Source organism: Mugil cephalus, chromosome 2 (assembly GCF_022458985.1).
Source record: "Mugil cephalus isolate CIBA_MC_2020 chromosome 2, CIBA_Mcephalus_1.1, whole genome shotgun sequence".
NCBI lineage: Eukaryota > Metazoa > Chordata > Actinopteri > Mugiliformes > Mugilidae > Mugil > Mugil cephalus.
The window spans coordinates 20160134-20182085 of NC_061771.1; the positions used below are offsets into that span (position 1 = coordinate 20160134).

General features: G+C 42.4%; 1 protein-coding gene across 5 annotated transcripts in view; it reads right to left on the reverse strand.

Annotated features, from left to right (window-relative positions):
- Positions 1–37: 37 nt before the first annotated feature.
- radil (Ras association and DIL domains) overlaps positions 38–21952 on the reverse strand; it is a 28187-nt gene continuing 6272 nt past the window's right edge. The window contains exons 5-21 of one of the 5 annotated variants that reach the window (XM_047579294.1): positions 18829–18936; positions 18258–18373; positions 17961–18143; positions 17190–17880; positions 16805–16935; positions 14549–14586; positions 14280–14431; positions 13995–14107; positions 13624–13740; positions 11774–11897; positions 8430–8602; positions 7879–8029; positions 6456–6682; positions 5632–5962; positions 4453–4592; positions 2796–2935; positions 38–2561 (exon numbers count right to left, since the gene is read on the reverse strand). In XM_047579294.1, coding sequence (XP_047435250.1) covers positions 2462–2561; positions 2796–2935; positions 4453–4592; positions 5632–5962; positions 6456–6682; positions 7879–8029; positions 8430–8602; positions 11774–11897; positions 13624–13740; positions 13995–14107; positions 14280–14431; positions 14549–14586; positions 16805–16935; positions 17190–17880; positions 17961–18143; positions 18258–18373; positions 18829–18936 — 3035 coding nt within the window. In that variant the 3' untranslated portion in view covers positions 38–2461. Of the gene's footprint in view, positions 2562–2795; positions 2936–4452; positions 4593–5631; positions 5963–6455; positions 6683–7878; positions 8030–8429; positions 8603–11773; positions 11898–13623; positions 13741–13994; positions 14108–14279; positions 14435–14548; positions 14587–16804; positions 16936–17189; positions 17881–17960; positions 18144–18257; positions 18374–18828; positions 18937–21952 lie in introns of all 5 variants that reach the window. The other 4 variants (XM_047579295.1, XM_047579293.1, XM_047579297.1 and 1 more) reach the window with 4 other exon arrangements.

The window sequence follows — 21952 nt, forward strand, 5'->3', positions numbered from 1 at the left end:
CACACAGGTTTATAATCGGGAAAGAAATAAAAGAAGCAAGTATCCAATAATCTTTATTCTTCAGTACCATCGTTCTTAACAGTATAAATAATGAGCGGGGAAGAGTAGACATGCATGAGATCGGTGTCGTATAAACCTTGTAATGCACAAATGTAAAATGTTATTGCAAAGAGCTGAACTGGAACGGTTCCTCCAGAGGGAGAAAAAAAAAAAACACAGACTGAAATTTACAACTGTGTCTGCAGGAAGAAATAATAACTGGAAAATGCCAACAAGTGCTGAAACAAGTATTTAATCTATGGTTTTAATTTCAAGTAAAATTGGCAAATGTTCTCTGGCTGCGCTTTCTCAGATCAAGGCCTTACACATTTTATCACCTTATTGTTTGACAATACAAAGCATCTTTGGGAAGTGTGTTTTTTTTCCAGGTTTTCCAACTAAAGGCTCAACAAGAAAAGAAAAAAATAAATAGTCAATGAAATAACTGCAACCCTAGGAGACATTACTTAGAAAGGTAGATTATTAGTGCAATCACATTACATTCGATTCTTATTACACATCTCCCCGTGCGCGTATTTGGTTTTATTTGCCCAAGTTTTGAGATTTCTGCCTCCTCCTCAGTCCAGTCTGAGGTGAATGTAGTTCGTTTGTTTCTTGCTCACAGCTCTGAACAGAAGTTCACCTTCTTCCAGGAAAAAAAGGCATAATAAAAAAAAAAGTGAGGTCAGGCCACCTGCGGATTATGAGAGTCACCACAGGTAGTAATGCTACGGTGTTGTCGAGCCTTCTGTTGCTGCAATAAAAATTAATTAACTACAAACAGATCATACAGCTCCTGTAGGTGAGGACCAAGAGGACGTCCTGTTTTTGCTTTTACTGTCTTCAGGAGAGAAGTCCATAGAAACGGCGCCCTCTTTTGGCATTCGCCAAGTCGTAGATGGTACTTTTTGGTACGATCCAAGCTCAAATTAGTCGTGTAACACTTTATTTTGGTTTTATAAATAGTGGATATTACCAAAGCCTCGATCCTTTTCATCATCCCTTTGTATTTTTCACGTTAAGCCAAACTGTCGTTAAATCTCATCTCCAGAGGCTTTAACACAGGTGACGTTTACATGTGAAAAGCAAGAATTAAATGTACACTCCTTCCCACTCCTTCTATTTTAAGCTTGAGAAGGTTTCAAAGTAACTGGAGTAATTGCACAGTGGAACCAAAATAACTGGATTAAACTGTGCGTCAGGCTAATTTAAGCTTTTAAAGCAAAACAATATGAGATTAAATAACACTGTATTAGATTTTGTCAGACTAAAATCTCAAAACCTTGGGCAAACCATCTGTGTGGCTAAATTCCTTTTTTTGAAGGTAATATGTATTTCCTCACTGCAGAAACATATGCCTGTGTTTATAAAACATAACAATTAAAAAAAAAAAGGGGGTGTAATATCCATAACTACAGTTCTCTCTTTCCAGACAACACTGATTTCAGAGAAACCAAAACATCACAGAATGGTTCCCAGATGCAGGTTTTCTTTTCAATGGAAGTGTTAAATATTTACAGTTATTTACACCTCTGTTTGTACAAGCCGGGACTGTGCGTCTGAGCCTCTGAGGTGAAGCATTTGTCTTGATGACGAAATGAATAAACAATGTCCCATGGTAGCTGCACATCCTTTGAGAATAAAACTTCACATTTTTCCCGTGAAGGTGAAGTCCAGAGATGTGGTTCTTTGTGAAACGCGAGTCCTGAAATTCTTCTGTGCTTGTTTCCCTCCGCCATTCACTCTCCAATACAAAAGTTAACATTCATTCACAAAAGTAGAGTAGACACCAATGGAGCTTTAGGAGCTTTTAACAAACAGGTGTATAAAACGTTCTACTCCAAAAGCGCTGTGTGAGACATCCACAATTCAGACTGTACTCCACTGTTTGTCAGGAAATGCTTTTAAAATCGTAAAGGGCGTCTTCGTTTTGTGTCCATCTGTCTCAGAGTCCCTTTGTGTGAGAGCCTGGGGGCCGTGTGACCATGCTATTTACATCTTATAGAAATGATTCTAAAATACGGGTGGTAACATCACACATGCTCCGAGGGTTGACTGATGACAATCTACTGTGCTTTAAACCACATCAGACCTTTCCCACCTCAAACACTGATTAATTAGGCAACTTTCCCGTGGGTTCCTTTGATGCTGCGGCGGGTTTTAGAAAATGTTACACAAACCCAGTAGGAGTCGACATGAATGAAACAGTTTGGAGAGTAGCAGTGGAGTCATGGAGCCGTATCTGTAGTCTGATTGCTTTGTGCTGACGCCAATGTTCACGTACTTCATATTTCATGATGCTGAGTGTGTGTGTCTGTGTGTACCCTGTTTGTCAGTGCACACAAGTATCCCTTGTTGTTGTCCAGTCCAGTCCAGTGCAGTCTAGTGTGCTGTGAGTGTCATAGATGGTCAGTGGAGGTGGTCAGCAGGAGGAGGCACTGATCTTCTCTGAGACTTCTGGGTCTGACTTGGCTACCAGGAAACGTAGTCGTCCCCCTCCCAGACGGATCAGATCCACGGCGCTGGACGGAGCACAGAGGAGGAAGTGAAGGGAGAAAACACAGAGTCCAGTTACATGAAGCTCAGCAGAGACAGCCAGGATAACGGGGCATCACTGTCTGGGCTCGAAGCAATCAATCAAAGCAATCAATTCCCTTAAGAGGCTGACAGCAGTGGGTACGGTCAATATCTACCAGTGGCATCGTTCATCTCTATCACTGTTGTTACGGGCACACGCGGCACTAACGTCTTCATACCTCTGGTAGTCTGCTCCGATCAGACTGGTGCCGTTCACTGCCAGGATGCGGTCTCCGATCCTCAGCCGGCCGTCAGACGCAGCCGGACCGTCGGGGATCAGAGTCCGGATGTAAATGCCTGGAGCATTAAGAGGAGTGTGCTGCAGGAGGGAGAAGTGTCAGCATTTGCACAGTGTGCATGTTTGTGTGGAGGTAATTTAAATCAATATATATATAGCACATCCAGGGGAGACACTTGGCACACTTCAGTTAAACCACTGCTTTATGCTCAACTATTATAAAGTGAAAGCTTTGAAAAGAGGTGGATATTTAACATTTATAAGCAGTATAAACACTGTTTTAAATGTAGATGTTGTGAAGCATCTAAAAAAAGCATAAAAGTTCTGATTGTAGACATTAGTATATCTGTATGGCGGGTACACAGGCATATATAGTCAATGAGGTAATGATATACATTATATTGTCAAAAGTATTCGCTCACCAGCCTTCACACGCATATGAACTTAAGTAACATCCCATTCTCAATCCATAGAGGTTAATATGACGTCGGGCCACCCTATCAAACTATAACAGCTTCAACTCTTCTGGGAAGACTTTCCACAAGGTTTATCCACAAAGTGTTTATGGCAATTTTTGACCAATCTTCTAGAAGTTCATTCGTGAGGTCAGACACTGATGATGGATGAGAAGGTCTGACTCTCAGTTTTCGCTCTAATTCATCCCAAATGTTTTCTATCGGGTCGAGGTCACGACTCTGTGCAGGACAGTCAAGTTCCTCCACATCAAACTCATCCATGTCTTCACGGACCTTTCATGCACAGTCATGTTGAACAGGAAGGGACCATCCACAAACTGTTCACTAAAAGTTAGGAACATGGAATTGTCCAAATTCTCTTGGTACGCTGAAGCACTCAGAGTTCCTTTCACCGGAACTAAGGGGCTAAGCCCAGCTCCTGAAAAACAACCCCACACCACAATCCCCCCTCCACCAGACTTAACACTTGGTACAATCCAGTCAGACATGTACCGTTCCCCTGGTGACCACCAAACCCAGATTGGTCCATCAGATTATCAGATGGAGAAGCGTGACTAGTCACTCCAGAGAACGTCCAGTGGTGGTGCTTTACACCACCGCATCTGACGCTTTGCATTGCACGTGGTGATGTTTGGTTTGGATACAGCTGCTCAACCATGGAAACACATTCCATGAAGCTCTCTACACACTGTTCTTGAGTTAATCTGAAGGCCACATGAAGTTTGGAGGTCTGTAGTGATTGTGCAGAAAGTCGATGACCTCTGCACACTATGCATCTCAGTATCCCCGACCCCCCTCTGTCATTTCACTCGCCTGACACTTCACGGCTGAGTTGCTGTCGTCCCCAAGCGCTTCCACTTTGTTATAAAATCACTGGCAGGAATTTCACAAATGTTTGTAGAAGCAGTCTGCACAACTATAGACTCTATACACCTGTGGACATTGAATTCAGTTATTTAGATGGGTGGGCGAATACTTTTGGCAATATAGTGAATGTCACAATGTGTCATCACTGCCAGCTTAGCTTAGTCATGTCACCTATTGCACATTTTTACCAGCACATGTACCAAACAATTAAACACACTTCAACAAGTGAAGCACAGATGAACAGGTCAGACTTACCAGGCCGTCTATGAGTCCCATGCCCAGTCCGTACGGTCCCTTGTCCAGTTCCACTACAAACACCACACACAAGTCATCAGGAAAGGAAGGGGCGCCAGGGGAGGATACAGGGAAAGGAAACTCAGACCCACTAATACACCCTGCAGAGGACACGGACACCCAAATGGCACAAAACACACACACAGACACACAGACACAAACACAGACAGGGTCTCGCTATGGGGCTGGACAAACATAAGAAGTCTTGTTGTGCAGAAGACGAACACAGATACAGATGCATCACATGCAAAGGTGCAGCTGATAAAACACACAAATGTGGTTCTGACAAGAGCCTGCAGAGGTCACACTCACTACACTGTGCTGAGTGCAGGCCAGCGACACTGCTGTCATTTCAATTACGGATGAACATGCTCAAGAATTTATACTTGAAAACTGTACCAAGACTTTAAGATATTTTGAAAACTCACAAATACATCCAGACATAAACAAACATATTATGCCACTGGATATAACTCTGGACAAGTGATGAGTATATCTGTTTATCTTTATCTCTCTTTTGGACTTGAGTGCCAATTCTGTGTTCTACATGTAGCTTATAAACAGTACTATTATTAAAGTTGCAAGCTGCAAGTAGTTGCAAATGCAAATGTCAGATGTATCCAGTGCAAATGGCATCTTAAAACATATCATCATATTTAATGTGCACAGCTCAAATGTGTGCATGGGTAATAAATTACAGAGGGACACACGGATCAAAACACAGGAACAAAATGAATTAAGTGCATCAGGTACTGACCATGACATGGTTGACAAATACTGAAATGGCATTTTAATTAATGAGGCTATGCAGCAGGTTCAGTTTTAGTTCCACGTCAAACTCTTTAAATTAATTAAAATAATTTGTTGCAGTTAAATAAATAGAAATAGAAAAAGAATAATCACATTAAATATCCAAATACTGTGAGCTAAGGTATCTGAACTGGTGATAGAAAAAGTAGGATCACTAAGTAAGATGGTGTATCCACCATAAACTTTAAACTGAAAATAGTGGACAAAATAACAAAAACACCATAAAGTGAGTGATTTAGTATTAAAGACCTGATTAGTAGCTTCATATTGATTGTTTCCTGTTTGCTGCTCTTGTTATTTTGTCCTGTGTGTGTATATAACTGGGCCTACCCTCCAGTCCGTTGGTGATGAGTCCATTGGTCTTTTTACTTTCTGCCACAGTTCTGCTGGAGCAGCCGTTGGTCTGAAGGCTGGTGCCGATGATGGAGCCGGGCCCCCCCCCTCCTTCAGGGTACAGTGGGGTGTTGGGGGGGGTCAGGAGGCAGGACGGGTCTGGATTTGCAGGACGTGGGTGGTGAACGGTGCCGTTCCTTCTGAGGCTGTGTGTGTGTGATTGACCCGGGGCTCTGTCCCGTCCCCTGTCCTCTCCCGTCTCTGCCGTCCCCTCGTCCCCGGGACCACCGGAGCGGGGGCTGCTGTGGGCCGGAGGCAGCAACTCCCTCTGTGTTGTGATAAGACGGACAAACTTTAGAAATCTAAAGTGACATAAAGTAAGGATGCAAAAGGAAGTGACATAAACATTTATTTTATCCTCCACCTGTAATAACAGAATTGTTTCCAAGAAACATCAACAGGAGGTGATGAAAGTCTGAACGCGTGATCATATCATACACACGTTTTTCCCATGGTTAGTTTGTAAACGTGTGTTTCTGTGTGCACATTTATGTGTACATATGAGGGTGCTGTAACACTGGGGATTATGGTCTAGTCAGCCGTTCCCGCTAATTAGACAGCCTAAAGACTAATCAGATTAAACATGATTTAACCATGTCTAGGTTTATGTGAGTGTGTGTGTGTGTGTGTGGGTTGGATGGAGTAGAGGGTTTTGTCTTTCATTTATGGGATTATGAGGAACTCCTCAACAACCACAGCTGCTGAGGCACATGGCCTGGATTACCGCTAGGTGTGTGTATTTGACAGAGAGTCTTTCTGACCTGAACATCCGGCCAGTCAGCTGTGTTGGTTCCATTCGAGTGTGTGTGCACAGCGGGAGTGTTGCCGTGTGTTTGGGTCTTGGTGCGTAGCCCCCACAGGTAGTGGCGGATGTAGAGCAGCTGTCTGTAGATGCTGTCTTCAACACACTCGCTGTCCAGGTCCACTCTGAAGCCGGCGCTGGGCAGAACGATGGGAGGGTGGTTCTCAAAGCTCTCCAGGAGGTCAACTAAACACACACACACACACACACACACACACACACACACACACAAACTGATGTTCACACATGTACATGCGCACACACGTGTACAGATCCTTTATCTGCCTGTAACTATTTATTTTTTGCAGTTTTTACATTTTGGACAAATGTTTTCTACCTAATAAACATAAGCGCACTTAATTAAATCTGGTTATTTGTTTGCATATGTACAACTGTGCTTCCAGAAACCAGATAAGTTCTTCTCCTGTTTTTTTTGGAGTTTTTTGGAGTTGTTGGCTAAAATATAAACTAACCATCATTATTAATTAATTAAGGCAACTACGGCAGACACAGCTAATATGAAGGACTCATTGATTTGTACTTGTCAGACACCAACAAAGTGGTAAATGCTGAAGATTTTGAATCTAACCAAAAGTAGGTCAGTTGATGAACCAGGTTTCTGTGTGTGTCAGTATCATCTCCAGAATCACGAAAAGCAAGATGTTAACAGAAAAGAGGGAAATGTGCATGTAAACTAATGCAGACTGACACTGACTGCAGCAAATGTCCAAAATATTATAATTTTGTCAATGGTCATTAAACACCCATGATCATCTTAATGTGGCTGCACATTGACAGAATAAAAACATCTGACACCATCAGCTACATCCATCTCATCAAACATAGATTATCAACATCATCAACTCATGATCAATGAGGTGGAGCGTGAGTGGAGCTGGGTCAGACGTAGTCATGCATAACTTTAAGTAATAAAAGTTAGTTTTATTTAAAACAAACAAGAATAATCAATACATCAGTCCCTCCATGAATCCGGAGTATTTGTAGAGTAACAGTATTTGTACCAGGCTGAAAAATTCTCTATTTCTGTTCTGAAGTTGTAAAGCATTTTAAAATAGACGTCTATGGAGATCGACTCGCTTACACTGTAAAAACAGCTTTAATAGAAAGAAGCAAAATATTCTTATATTCAATCAAATCATCTTCTATTAAGAAGAAAAATCTGCCAATGGGTTAAACTTTTTCTGCTCAACAAAACATCTTAAAATAAGCACAAAGTACTTGTCTCTGATAATAATAAAATAAAAGATGTATTTATTTATTCATTTTTTTGCAGTGCACAGAGACAGCCTCAGTTGTTTCTGGCACGGCTTCAATTTACCATAATTTTTCCAGAGCTTCTGACCACAAAAACAAATTTGTACCTGTTCTGTATATATATGCCTCATCCTCGCTGCTGGGCTGCCATGAGGGAACGGAGCCGATCTCTGCTGTGATCTGATACTGAGTGAGAATCCGGTGGAGTTGGACTGGTTTCAGAGATGGGTGCTCGCTGGACAACGCTCGCCAACCCATCTGCAGACAAACAGGAGAAACGGACGATAATTCCTGGGGTGTCAGTGCTTTTTTTTTTTTTTTTTCCCCGCAAGCGAGATGATTTGTGGGGCAGACACACGGTGTTCATGGCAGCAGGGTGAAGGAGACGATCAATCAATAGCTGATCTGAGTCACTTTGCTTCAAGAACAAAAGGGCTTGTTTGACTGGTGTAAGAATAAATGAGAAAACCGATTACAGCCCGTCATAGATTTCCTGTCCACAATAGTCTCAGTAACAATAGTGCTTGTTTCTATTGTTTAGGCTTATATCAGACTATTATTCTCACTCGTATTATCACTGCAGTTCTTCTAAAAACAAGACTACAACAATACACAAAGGGATAATCCTGAATTATAGCAGTCTGTGTGTGTGTGTCACCTGTGTGAGCTGTTGTGGGGGTGTGGCCATTATGGAGACGGAGCTGTTGAGTTTGGTGAAAAATTTCTCAGCCAGGTGTCCCAGCCCAGACCTGCTTGCCCACTCCATGACCATCCGCAGACACGCCTGAATCTGCAGCACCTTGGAACGCTGAAACCAGCCCCGAGATGGACCTGCGCACACACACACACACACACACACACACACACACACACACACACACACACACACACACACACACACACACACACACACACACACACACACACAAACAGGGTATTTAATCAGAAACACTGCAGTATTTCATTCGAGGGTGTGCACTGTGTGCTTCCGGGTGCATATGTCTGCGCGTGTGCTATACGGCAACACAAACATTAATTTTTAATTAAGTTGTGATTGAAGTCGGTGAAACAATAGCAACAGCCGCCAACAGGCTGCTCCTCGCAGAATACAAATGCAGTGCCGCAGAAGGGCTTAACCGACTGTGTTTTACTGCTCGACAAATCAGCACACAGCCTGCCTTCCTGTCCGCGTAATCCTTTCTTTCTCTCCATCACATCAAAGAAACCAAGGGATGTTTTGTGGCAAGTTAAGCAGGCGATAACTCTAAATCTAGCATTTGTCAAGCTGGCGTCCCGCAGCTTGTCAGGCCTGTTGTTCCATTACCTCACTGCAGCCATACTGCTGAGAGAGTGCTTTCTCACATACCCCCCAAAGTGATCTCACACTGGGGTTTGGGACAAGCAGTAATAAACAACTGGACTCCAGCTGGGTATCAGATTTGTCAGTGCCAACAAATAACCGATCACGTATTTTTTCAATAACTTCATTTTTATACAATGAGAGGACGGTGTAACATAAATGCTTGTCTCACACACAGAGGACATGAACTACACAAACACGGCAAACTCCTACTAATAAAAAAATACATGTATTAAATACAAACTGAAGAGTATAATGCAATAGCAGTAAAACCAATCTAAAACTCTTCCTACTCAGTCTGACATCATTTACCATATCCAACATATTGATCCTTTAAGTGTCCAACAATGACAACTAGTTGTAGATTTTCTCACGCAAGACAAAGAAAAGCTGAAAATCTCATTTTAGACAGCAGATACACAGGATTTTAATTAATGACTTAATGATGGTGAGTCTAGTGATAATTACCTATATCTCAATGGAAGTCAGTAATAGTGGATCAACCGCAGATAGTGACTTTTTTTTGGTTGCATTTGTCCCCGTAGTTTAACACCACACGGTGTCAACATTAAATGAGAACGATGCAGTCCTTCTTATTCTTGCAACTAAATATTTTATTATTTCAGTGCGTCGTGTGACCGTCCCTTGAAGCCACTTTGTTGATCTTTATTGAGTGGAATGACCTTGTGTGACACCTCAGCGAATAGCATAGGGAGGAATAAAGGACGGAGAAGATGCGGAAGGACGGACAGGGGAAGGGAAGCAGGTGGTGCTGGCAGGAAGTGGAGTGAAGGATCCTGTCACCTCACAGAGGATTAAGAGAGTCCAGAGGGTTTCTGTGCAGATCTCTGGAGAGACGGTGAGTCCAGGTAGATGAAGGCGTCCCAATAGAGGAGCCAAGTCAAAGAAAGGACACTTAGTGATAGAGTGAAGAACACCACACGTGCATGTGGGCATTTCCTAAATGTGAGTGAGATCATCACCAGGGCTTTGCCTCCCCATACCCACCGCCCTGTGTACGGGCCTCATGAGCTACCCAGCCCAGAGAGACATCAAGTTAACTTATGCAGATGTGTACATATGTGAATGCACATATTTTTTCATAATTTTCACAGTGGATCTATACAGAAATGGCTTCCCCTCTAAAATGAAATATAACCCGCTTTTATTAAATATCAAATAATTTTAAAAGGGTCTGGATTCATGAATTGAGGCTTTCAAAAACTGTCATGTGCATAAAGCCAACGTTAACACATGGGTTTCATATGAAAACAGGACACACACACACACAGATAATAGAAAGATGCAAGAGGAATCAATGGATTCACGTGTTGCAAAACATTTGCATTAAAAGGGGAAAAGAAATGATCAAATTTCATGAATCAGTTAATACCAGCTTTGAATGATTTGCAGTTTCCGACACTTCACACACGTCGACACACTGGCAAGCAGCTTCAGACAGACAAAAAACTAGGCAGCCTTATCTGTAGGCTGCACACACCCCTCAACCTTTCAAATATTCTGCCATATGTCTTGAATGCACACACGCCCTCCCCTCTGTAATAGGCTTATGTCTGGGCATACAGTAATCTATGTGTGAGGCAACGCATACAGACGAGACATCACGTAACCTCGTGGCTAAAAGGTGTCATAAAGCTTCATAGCAGCTGGACGTGCACCTTCAAATGCAGCGAAGCCATCGCACAATCAGACAGTCCAACTAACTGTCCGCTCAAATCTGTTCACAAGGTGTAAGACAACAGCTCCTAATGTTGATTTCTCCTTTGTCCTCAGCTATACTGAAACACTGTGTGTGTGTGTGTGTGTGTGTGTGTGTGTGTGTGTGTGTTTGGTGTTGCTGTGCGTTGAGCTGAATGTGAGCGAGTCTGTGCGTTGCAGAGCACTCGATGCAAACGTCAGCGTTACCTGCAAGAAACTCCCTTCACTGTTACCATGGACACCATCAGCGGAGAAATATCAATGAGCGACGAAAAAAAAAAGGAGTGAGGGGGAGAGAGAGAGGGGAAGCCAGACAGTCGGAGCAGGAGAGAAGAGATGAGACGGGGGACGGTGTAGTCCCTGCTTGAATATAAAGCTATTTCTCCTTCTCCCTTTGCCAGACATGTGATCTCTCCTGTCTCCACCTGCTAATGAAGACATATGGCATGTTTGTTGCTGAGTACGTGTGTGTGTGAGAGGACTTTTAGGTATAGCTGGCGGTAAATGACCATTTTCTGTATTTAGACAAGGTAATAGACTATTAGCAAGGTCGTCACGACAACTAAACGGCCTTGCAGCCCTTTATCCTTCACTCTGCCCTTTTCCACTCCTCCCCATCTCCATCTCCTCTCGCTCGACTCCATCTAATCCCATCTCTACTCTTCTTTGTCTCACCCCTGATGGCCAGATGGAAAGAAGGAAGGCAAGGAGGAGGAGGAGGAGGAGGAGGGGGGAAACAGAATGCAGATAGAAGAAGGGCATTGAGGACAAATCCTGGTTAGCCCCTGTCAAAATGCTGACAAGGACACAAGGACGGACACACACACACACACACACGTTCACTGTCTCTCTCAAACAAACAACTGTACAAACCCATAGGGAGGTCTAATGGAAGAGTGAGGGTGTGTGTACTCTTGCCCTACCTTTGTCCATTAGCTGGTTAAACAGCGATACGTTGGAGAAGAAGAAGAGGTAAGCAAACATCTGAGCCTGGATTTCCGGGTGAACCTGGTAGCCCTGCAGCAGTTCCTGAGCACACTGAAACACCTACGCACACACATGCACACACATCACTGCATCTATCGCTTATTGTCTGTCATATAACGACAAAAAAAATATTTACAATGGCATATTTAGAGATATTTTTTCTTTTATTGCAATTACGTTTTATCTATTTCTGAATTCAACTTCCATTGAACTTTTAAATAATGTTATGTAGGTTGAAAATGTTACATTAATCAGTTATCAGTTAAAGGACATCTACAGATTTCACTGATGCTCCAACATCTTAGGTCTATTTTCATCAGCCAGTTTAGTGGAGAAGACAGTCAGAGATCTAAACTTTTATGTCATTAGACAGTAGATAATTCTTGCTCTATAAAGAAAGATGCTCAACTCTGTCCAATTAAGTACTGAAATTATGAAGCTCTTTTTAATTGCAGAGAATATTTCCTTAATCTCCTGAGACCCGAGCTTTTATTTGTTATGTACTGTTAATTTCTCCAAGGAGCTAAGAAGTATAAAAACCAAGCATCATCTCTGAGCAGGACGTGTAATCCCAACGTCCTCATTAGCGACGCTGTTGCTTTTTACCACTGACAGGATTTGTTAAATTTGCGTGTCATATCAAACTAGAGATGTTAATAAACATAAACAGACAGGTTTCAACCATAAAAATAAAATGAAGATTTCGCTGAATTAAGCAGGATAAGCTACCAAAAGACCTAATGTCCCCATAAGAGGACGCAGGGTCTCAGGTTGTTAAATGAATAACAATTATTAGATGCTGTTTTAAGAAATTATTCTGTTATTTTCAGTCTGTCACATACAAATCTATCCAGTAAACTTTATACTTGAAAACTCACAGGCTCATTCGTACTCAACGCGTCAATCTTCAAATCTTCATCCTCCTAAACTTCTCACTAGTAGAGGTCAATTTTCAATGAGATTTAGAGGTGCTAAGTTATTTATCAAAAAGTTGTTCTTCTGTGAAATGCTTTAAAAGACGTCTAAAAGATCATTTATTTGCTGCCTTGTAATGTGTTGTCTATGCACATGATTGCTGCTCATTGGTAGACATACTGTACATTTTCAATGCAGATTGTCATTATTGTTGTTTCTTGTATTGTTGTTCTTTTGCATATTTGTTTTATCTCCACATTATTGTTGTTGTTAGTCAATATGAAGTTTTATGTAGTTGTACTTTTTGATGTTTTGTGTTTTATAATAACACAAAATTGAAATATCAGTTACTTTAAGGTGGAGGCTTCAAATAAGCCCACTGTGGTTTTTTGCCTCTGCCCCTGCTCTGTCCTATTATTATTATTATGTCTGTATTATTTGTTTAATTTTAACTGTGCAAAATAATAAACTAAACTAAACTACTTGACAAATAGTTTTTTTCCCCTCATTTCTCGTCACAATCAACTGCTGAAAGAGGAGTCAGGCGGTTCTCTGAGAGCCCCTGACATCAGAAATAGTTTGAAAGCCAATCATCCATATGAAAAACTAAAAAACACTATTTAACAAAAATGTTCACTAGTAAGGACACATGTTTTCCTAAACAAGGAAGGTTAACTTTAAATATAATAAAGAAAAACAATATTGAGATACAGAGTTGGAGCCTTAAAATACATATCTTCAAATTTAATTATATCTGGAGGGAAACACACAGCTTCCCAGTTCCTGTCACTTCATGATTCAGTTTTAATGAATCAAATTTTCCTGATATTTCCACTCTAACTGTAAAGCACAACACAGTGCACCTTCTCACCTGCAGGACCCTGCGCACCGGCTCAGGAAACCCGACACCTCCTTTCCAGCAGGGCTCAGAGCTGTCGACGGGGAATGGATTACAGTCTAACAAACCAGGTAACACCACATAAAGAGCCTGGGCACACACACACACACAAAGACAGAAAGGCATGATGATGAAGGAGTTCTGAAATTACAGAATAATTTATTCATATTCTTGCCTCATCTAGCCACTAGATGTGTGTATGTGTGTATGTGCGTGTGTGACAATTTAATCAGCCCTCCGTGTGTACAGGGGTCAGTTATTATTCATCCAGCTTGCCTTAAAAACAAGATAAAAATGGTCTCGCTCATTAGGAAGATGGCACCGTTGCCACGGAGACGGATTACCTTGGTGATATAGTAGACACACTGCTGGAACGTGTACATGATCACTTCTTCCAGGATGCTCATTGCCTCCTCATTGGCTGATATTGTCGCCGATAGCAACGACTCCTTTGACCCTAGACGCAGATGACGGAGACAAAGGCACATTTAAAAGATGAACAGTGAGAGGGGAAGTCAGGGCTAAAGCTGTGTCAGTATCTACTCATGTCAGTGTGAGTAATGACTCTTCAGCCTGTTATTTCCACACTCATCATTCAGAGTTTTTTGTGTGTGTGTGTGTGTGTGTACCTTGTAGCGCCTCTATGCTGTGTGTGTATGCTGGTGCTCTTTGCTGTATAAAGTAGAGGATCTCGATGGAGTTGGACATCCAGAAGAAGATGGTCTGCAGGTCTGGGACCAGGTCCGAGATGCTGAGCAGCGAGAGGGAGGCCGGGTCCTGGCTACTTCGACACGCACAGAGTGACGGGTTAAGCGACATCAGGCCGACATACGGCACATAAACACACGTGCTTCCTTTCTTTCTTTCTGTCTAACACAAGTTGGAAAGTGATACTCACTGCTGAGCTTGCTTCTGAGCCAGCTCCTTTGTCTTCTCCTGCAAGGCGCACACACACACACAGCAATTAAGAGCTCATTAAAATTTTAGGATGTGCGTAGGCGAAGCACACTTCACGACGATAATGCTAAAGTGCAGAAAGAAATACCACTATCAGATGTACTAAAGCGAGCAAACTCTCCGTGACGTATGTTAATTAGGCTGTGGTCTGCCGGCCTGAATATAAAATGAGACCAATACAAACCCACCTTTCTTTGCAGCTTCTTTTTGTAATGAAGATATTTTTAAAAAAAAATGGTAGGGAGACAGTTTTACAGACAGTATTGCAGTAAATTTATGTGGATTTTATTTATTCCATCATCTTGAAACTGAATTGATCGGATTAATTGGTAAGAACCTGTTTTGCTTACAACCTCAGATTAGCAACTTCTTACAGGAAAAACAGGATTTCACCTGTATTTAAAAATAGTACTAATGTCATAGTAGTATTTTTATTCAGCCACAGTACAATAGATACAGGTAGTCAGTATAAACATGTAAACTACAGTGACTGAACAGGCTCAGGCGTAAGCAAAGAATGATTATAAATACTTAACCTACACTCAACAAAATGTAACTCCAGTTACAGAAATGCGTCTCCTTTTAAGGCCTTTTTTTGCTTTTTGTACAACAAATTTCCAATGACTTCTCTGGGAGTGATTTAAATTTTGCTCTAAACATTATTATTTGCATTTTGCATTATTTTATAACAGAATAAATCATTACCTTTCGTAACACGAGCATTTAGAACAATGAATGAATGAAACTATTAAATTGTGTGAGCCTAATAATCAGTTTTATTAATGAGACGCATGACTCTCTGTTGCAGTAGGGCTACAACAAACTTGTTTAAAAAAAAAATACGTTGACGAGTGCATTTTATATATATTTGCTAGACTTAGTATGAAACCTGAGTACTTTAGGTGTGTTGAATAAACATTAAACTTCAGTGTATCCAAAATGTGCTTGTTTAGTCATTTTAAAATCAGACTGAAATAACTTGTAGTATAATTTAATAAATGTACTGCATAATCACAGTGAGCAATTGAGTTATTCATATTTTTGATTAGAAAAACAATAATATTTACCAAACTACCAAACATTGCTTTGTGTTGAACATCAGATGTCATATTTGCACGGATATTATTTTACTGTGGACAGATGAGATTAAATATGGTCCATTTATCCACAATTACTAAATGTGTGGAGAGAAAAGAAGATGTATTTGTTGAAGAAATGACTCTAAATCTCAGCAAATATTGGATGATATTATCAGCCATGAAGTCTGTGAAGGTTCTCAGTCATCAAAAGGCGTACGCAGGTAAGTATCCAGGCACTTAGGGCAATTAGTGGCACCAGTTTCTGTTTGTTATAGAAATAAGTCAAGCACGTTTCTTATGCCAGAGTTTCTGATTTAAACCTCAACTTCCCACCAGTCCCTTACTGACTAACTGAAGAAGCTACTCAGATGAGCGGCGAAAGACCTTCTCAAAGCTCTACAAGTCCAGCTGCCTTTTGGATTATCAGTCATTAACTGAAACTGAACTGACTACAAGAGCCCTGACGTGAGAAACGGCTTGTTACACAGAATCATCCTAGAAGTCCTCCTTGGAAAATCTATGGAAAAGAACAGCCACTAAAAAAAAAATGACTTTGCAGGTGACTGGATGCTTCACCTCTCTATTGCTGCTCATCACAGGCTTACTTCAACCAATCACATCACTTTGTGTCATCACAGATTGTCCTCGTACCTAAAGCTCGCTCAGAGCTGCACTCCTCATATGGATGTGGTTGGTCTGAACCTTTATAGATCAGCTACAGTCAGATTCTCACCTTACAGGGTCAATTGTCCAAAGTGTATCTCAACATCCAAAAACATCAACCTTTTAGAAGGACCCTCACAAACCTCTGACCTTCACTCTAAAATTGTGGGGCAATCTTAAACATGTGGTTATGTATTCTGTGCTTCAAAAGTCAGTAAAATGCATAAACACTGGTTACTCTTCATATAAATCCCTGTTCTTTTGCGAAGGCTTTACTTTGGTGGCAACACGGTGTTGTTGTGTGTGCATGTGAGTGTAATAGAGTAGAAAACATGAGATCTGCCGGCCTGTTTAACTATTCACCTGACCTGACACAGCTGACTGGTTTCTCTCCACATGCCGTCATCTTAAGTGGAGGCAAGTACAGAAGATAAAAGAGAGAGAGAGAGACTGACCCACGCGATGGTCTGGATCCGCCGGACAATCTTGAGCAGCAGTTTTCCAAAACTCCCCGGTGGGAAGGTTGAGGCAGAGTGTTGTATGCACAGACACAGCAGGTAGGCAGGCGTCAGCTTATGGTCATCTCCTGTACAGCAGACAGGATTAAAGAATAATTTCTTTTGAGAAAACATTATCTTTCTTGACTAGCAACTAATGGTTAATATAAATATACACTATATAATATAATATCCAGCTGTTAGGTCTGTAGAATATCACAAGTAAGATGATTATTTGTCATTTTTGTGGAAACAACACAGTAAACTTCAGATGAAAACATCACATCTTATCATATCATTAGCTGACCTCTTGTATTGTTATGTTGTAAATCAGTGCACAGACCTCCAGGTTCTATGAGAGACATTATCCTGTTCAACAGCTGGTCCTCGTGAGCCTGGTCAAACTCCAGCTGCAGCCTCCTTTTTTGACTTCCCCCTCCTCCTCGCCCTCCCCCCTCCCCTCCTGACACGGTGAGGGTTCCCCCTGTGGTCGTCCCAACGCTGCGGGGTTTCACCAGGTGAGGTTTGAAGCTGCGTCTAACCGCTGGCACGCTCAGCACCTGCGCCGCTCGGTCCTTGAGCACGGAGCCGCACATCTTGCAGGTCTGAGCGCCGCCCTCTCCCTCCTCCGCCCCTGCGTCGTAGAGCTGCCCCAGCGTGCGGAGGCGAGCCAGGGTTTGCGCAGGCAGAGGCTTGGCACCCGTGGGGTCTTTGTACAGGAAGATGTAGTGTGCTCCGAAGGAGAGAAGGTCACCGTGGCGCAGCGTGGTGGAGCGCTCGCAGCGGGAGAAGTTCACCAAAACCGTGGCGTTGAGCACGGGCTCGACGGCCACGCAGAAGCGCTGACTCTCGGCCGGGTCCTCTCCCTTGTTGTTGTTGCTGCTGCTGGCATGGCGACGCGGCGCAGGGACTCGGCGTAAGCGGCAGTGGAGGGGGAGGATGTCGGGAGAAAAGAGGCAGATGTTGGGGCGAGCTGATGGCGTCTCCTGACCGACCGTGTGCTGCTCCCTGTTCAGGAGGTAAACCAGGCAGTCCTGCAACACGCAAACATCACGTCACCGAACACATCGGAGGGCTCTGAACCAGCACATGAACGCCCTCACACCATCCTCACCTGCCGATTGTATCCCTGCAGCAGCAGTAGATGAGGTGACTGATACAGAGAGTGCCTCACCCCTCCACCTCCCTGACCTCCCTCCTCTTTCCTCCGGCCGCTGGAGGCCCCATCACGTTCTCGCCCCCTTAGGGGTCCAGGCAGGGTGGAGTAGTAACGCTTGGGCTCATCTCCCACTCCAAGCTGCAGATAGCATGCACACACAGAAAAAAAAAAAACATTTAAGATTTAAGGCGAAACTGTTCAGTGAATACTAACAATCAATCATCATAACTAGGCCTCAGCAGGAGGTCCCACCTGGTTGAGACTGGTCTCACTGAGGCTGCGGCAGAAGGAGGAGTTGCTGGACCGTGGAAGGGTCAGAGTCCCCTTTGCCCTGTTCCTCTGGAGCTTACGAGCCTGGGCATTAATATCTACCAGGAGACAGAGACGAATGGCAAGAGAGAGGAAAGGAGTCGGGGAGAAAGAAGGGCAAGAGGAGGGAGAGGTGGAGAATAATAAAGACAGGCGAAGAAATAGGAAACAAAAGAAGAAAGCGTGCTTAAATTTGGTGTGTGCACTCATAACACGTATGTTTAACATTTAAAACGAATCTGGGCTGGAGTGTACTGTACAAGTCAGAGTCAGATGAAGGAGATGGTGCTAGATGGAGCGGCTCATGTGGCTGACGACAGCAGACCGGATGAAAGGTGGACTGAGCAGCTCGTCATGACTTGAGCTTGAGGACTCTGAGGCCATGCGATGGCTCACACAGATTTACCCACACACTCTATATCACTGTTAATGGGGGTGGCACAGGTGACGACGCAGGTAGAGGTGGTCTCCATGGCAATGACTGACAGCCACCCTACCTGAGGCCAGTCCCCACCTTTAGAGCTGGACTGTACCACTCGACCAGACCGTAGGGGGGAGCTCCTGTGCCTGCCCAGCCCGGACCGACCCATGAGAGCCGCCAGGAATTGGGGTGTTCGGGGGCCTACAGCAGGGCGGGAGGGGTTAGGAGGTGCAAGGCTGAGAAAACAACCCCAGCACCAAAACACCAAGCATAGAATTACCCCCAAACACACACACCATCAACGCACCACAAAAACACATGCAGTTTGCAGATACACAATTAAAGGTGTGAGGCTCAGGATTTTCTGTCTAACATATCACTGGTTTATCAAACTGGTTTAGCACTTAAAAAATGGCAATACAAATAACTGTGTTGTGATGTATTCAACGAAAATCCTACAGTACCTTTAAAGCGTGCAATCAATTCACACATGACCATGCCCTTCACACACACACACACACACAGAGGACAACAGAGCAGAGAGAAAGAGACTCCAGGTTTGGAGAGTTTTGTAAACACTACAACACGACAGAGAAAAGGTTAGTGTGAAAATGAAAACTGGCATTAAAATGTATTAGTTGACAAAACAGTTTTATGGCAGAAAGAACTGTTTGCTGTGATTATGACTGTTTATATTTTCAGACGATATACGAAGACATCACTGAAATGTCTCAGAGAACAGCAAAGAATGCTCTGAAAGGATAAGGCTGGTGATAATTATATATATATATCAAGTACAGTGGTGGAAAAACGTTTTTGGACACCCTTACTATTTTGCAGTTTCAAATATTACCATGAAATATTTGTGGAAAAATATTATTTTGTGTGTTTCAAAACATGTGGCTGCATTAGACAGACATAAACAGACACTAAGACCTGGATACTGGACATTTTTTCTTTTTCCTTCTTGTATTCACTTTTTTCAATTCACTTATTTTCATAATTCTGTAAATAGCATGTATATATTAGATTGTGTTTTTTGTGTTATATAGTATGAACGGTGTTGAGTCCATCTATCTATCTATACTGTGCTCCTGCAGCCAAGTTCTACTGGCCCTGAATGTGTGGCAAGAGATATTATCTTGTTGAAACATCCAGTTTCTACCTCGATGGAACAGTGAACGTGCAGAAGGGAGTTTCGAAAAAAAGATATAATATTTGGCAGCAATCATGCATCCCCAAACCATGATACTGCCTCCAGCATTTGTGACAGTATGCTGGAGATAATGCTTCTCCTGGCCTTCTGAGTGCCCTCACATTAGCAGGAGGAAGATAAAGCTGGAAACTGGACTCATCCGACCACAGAATCTTCTTTCAATTCCTGACCGTCCATTTCTTGCGTGTCTGGTCCCAAAGACGAGGGGCTAACCTCTGTCTCTCATTGACCAGGAGCTTCTTGACAGCCTTGTAGGACCTAAAGTCATGATCTATAGGTCGACCACGTACAGCGCAGGTGGAACACTGGACACCAGTTAGCTTTGACCGCTGCTGTTGGAGCTCCTGTGATGTCATTCAGTGGTTTTCCCTGCACATGCGGATCAGGATGTGGTCATTTCTTGCTGAAGAAACCCCTGAACGCCCAGATCTTGGTTTGTCTTCCAAGCTGTTCATCTGTATTTCTGCAAAGTGGATCCAACGGCTGACTGTCTGCATCTGGACATCCTGGTGATCTGGAGACAGCTGTACTCACCCAGGCTCTTCAGGCGTGTTTCCTGTGTTTAGGTTCCTTGTTTTGACCAATTTTGTCTCTGAAGAACTGTCAAATGTACTGGCTTTATATAAACACGAAGCACAGCTTTTAATAAAAAGCACGGCCTTCATTAGTGGATCACTGGTACCAAATACTCACAATTTCTTATTTTGAGTATAATACGTATAATTTCTTATATAATATTTTTATGGAACCAATCAATTTTACACTTTTAATGGCTGTTTTAGGATTTGTTTAGTATTTTATCAGTGACTCTACTAATAGAAATTGCAGTGATTCTTAATGTAATATTTCACAAATGTATGGAGTGTCCGCAAACTATTTTCCACCACCGTATAAACAGTGTGATGTATTGAGTTTAGACTACACAACAATAAAAATGCATCATTGCGCTACAGCGCTGTACTGGGCAACATGTCTCTCGGTGACAATGAAGACATAAATTCCTTCCATAAATATCACAGACTGTGTATAAAACCTGTGCCTTGAACCTGTAATAGTTCGAGGGTGACTCCACGAGCAGCAAAAATATGTTTGATTGTACAGATGTCTGAGAAAATGACCCGACTTCTCAGTTGGCTTATTATCTCAGTAAACCTTTTCCTAGAGAATTTATAGCCTCAGTCATTAGTTTCAAATCTTCTTCAGTAGAGCATGATGTTCTTTTAGTGAACTGTGACTATAAAAAAGCAGCTTTAAACCACCTTGTGACTGGCGAGTCATCACAGTACGTGTGTACATAATGTCATGCATCGCATCAGGTTCTCAGCCTAATCCACCCCGAGCTCTACTCAAATTCCTCTCTCAAATATATGGTTACAAAAACACAAGGTGCTGGCAAACAAAATGACAAACTCCAGGCTCCAAAACAAAGTCACATACCAGTTAAAATTAATCCACACTTGAAAATATCCCCAATGAAATCCTCAACTTACTACTGAGCATTTCTACTTAAACTTTGAAGAATATGTGTGCACAAAAGAGGTTTAATATGCTTTATACTTCATGTATAAACACAAGCAGCCAATGGCATTCATTAAAAAAAATAAACTGTATAAAAATGAAATAAGAAAACTATTTAGAAACCTTAATAGATTATGGAATTAGTGGTTATGTCATTTATTGATCCTTTTCATGCTCAATTCTCGCATCACCAACCTTATTCTTTCCAAGCGACTATTATCTCCTTACAGTCTGAAAATGATAGAACAGCAGAGGAGTTTGCTGACCGACTCTCTGGCTACCACAGAAGTTGACATAGCAACCAGAAAAACTCTGGCATGCTTCATGAGAAATGTTGGTGTTGCTGCAAAGTGCAACGTGTGACTGAGAGGCTGAAAATATCCCTCTGAAAAACACTGGAGCCGAGACTTTAGGAATTTGCTCGGTGGAAGCATGTGCGTGTGTAAATGGCAAACTTTTCATCCCCCGGTAAGCCAATTACAC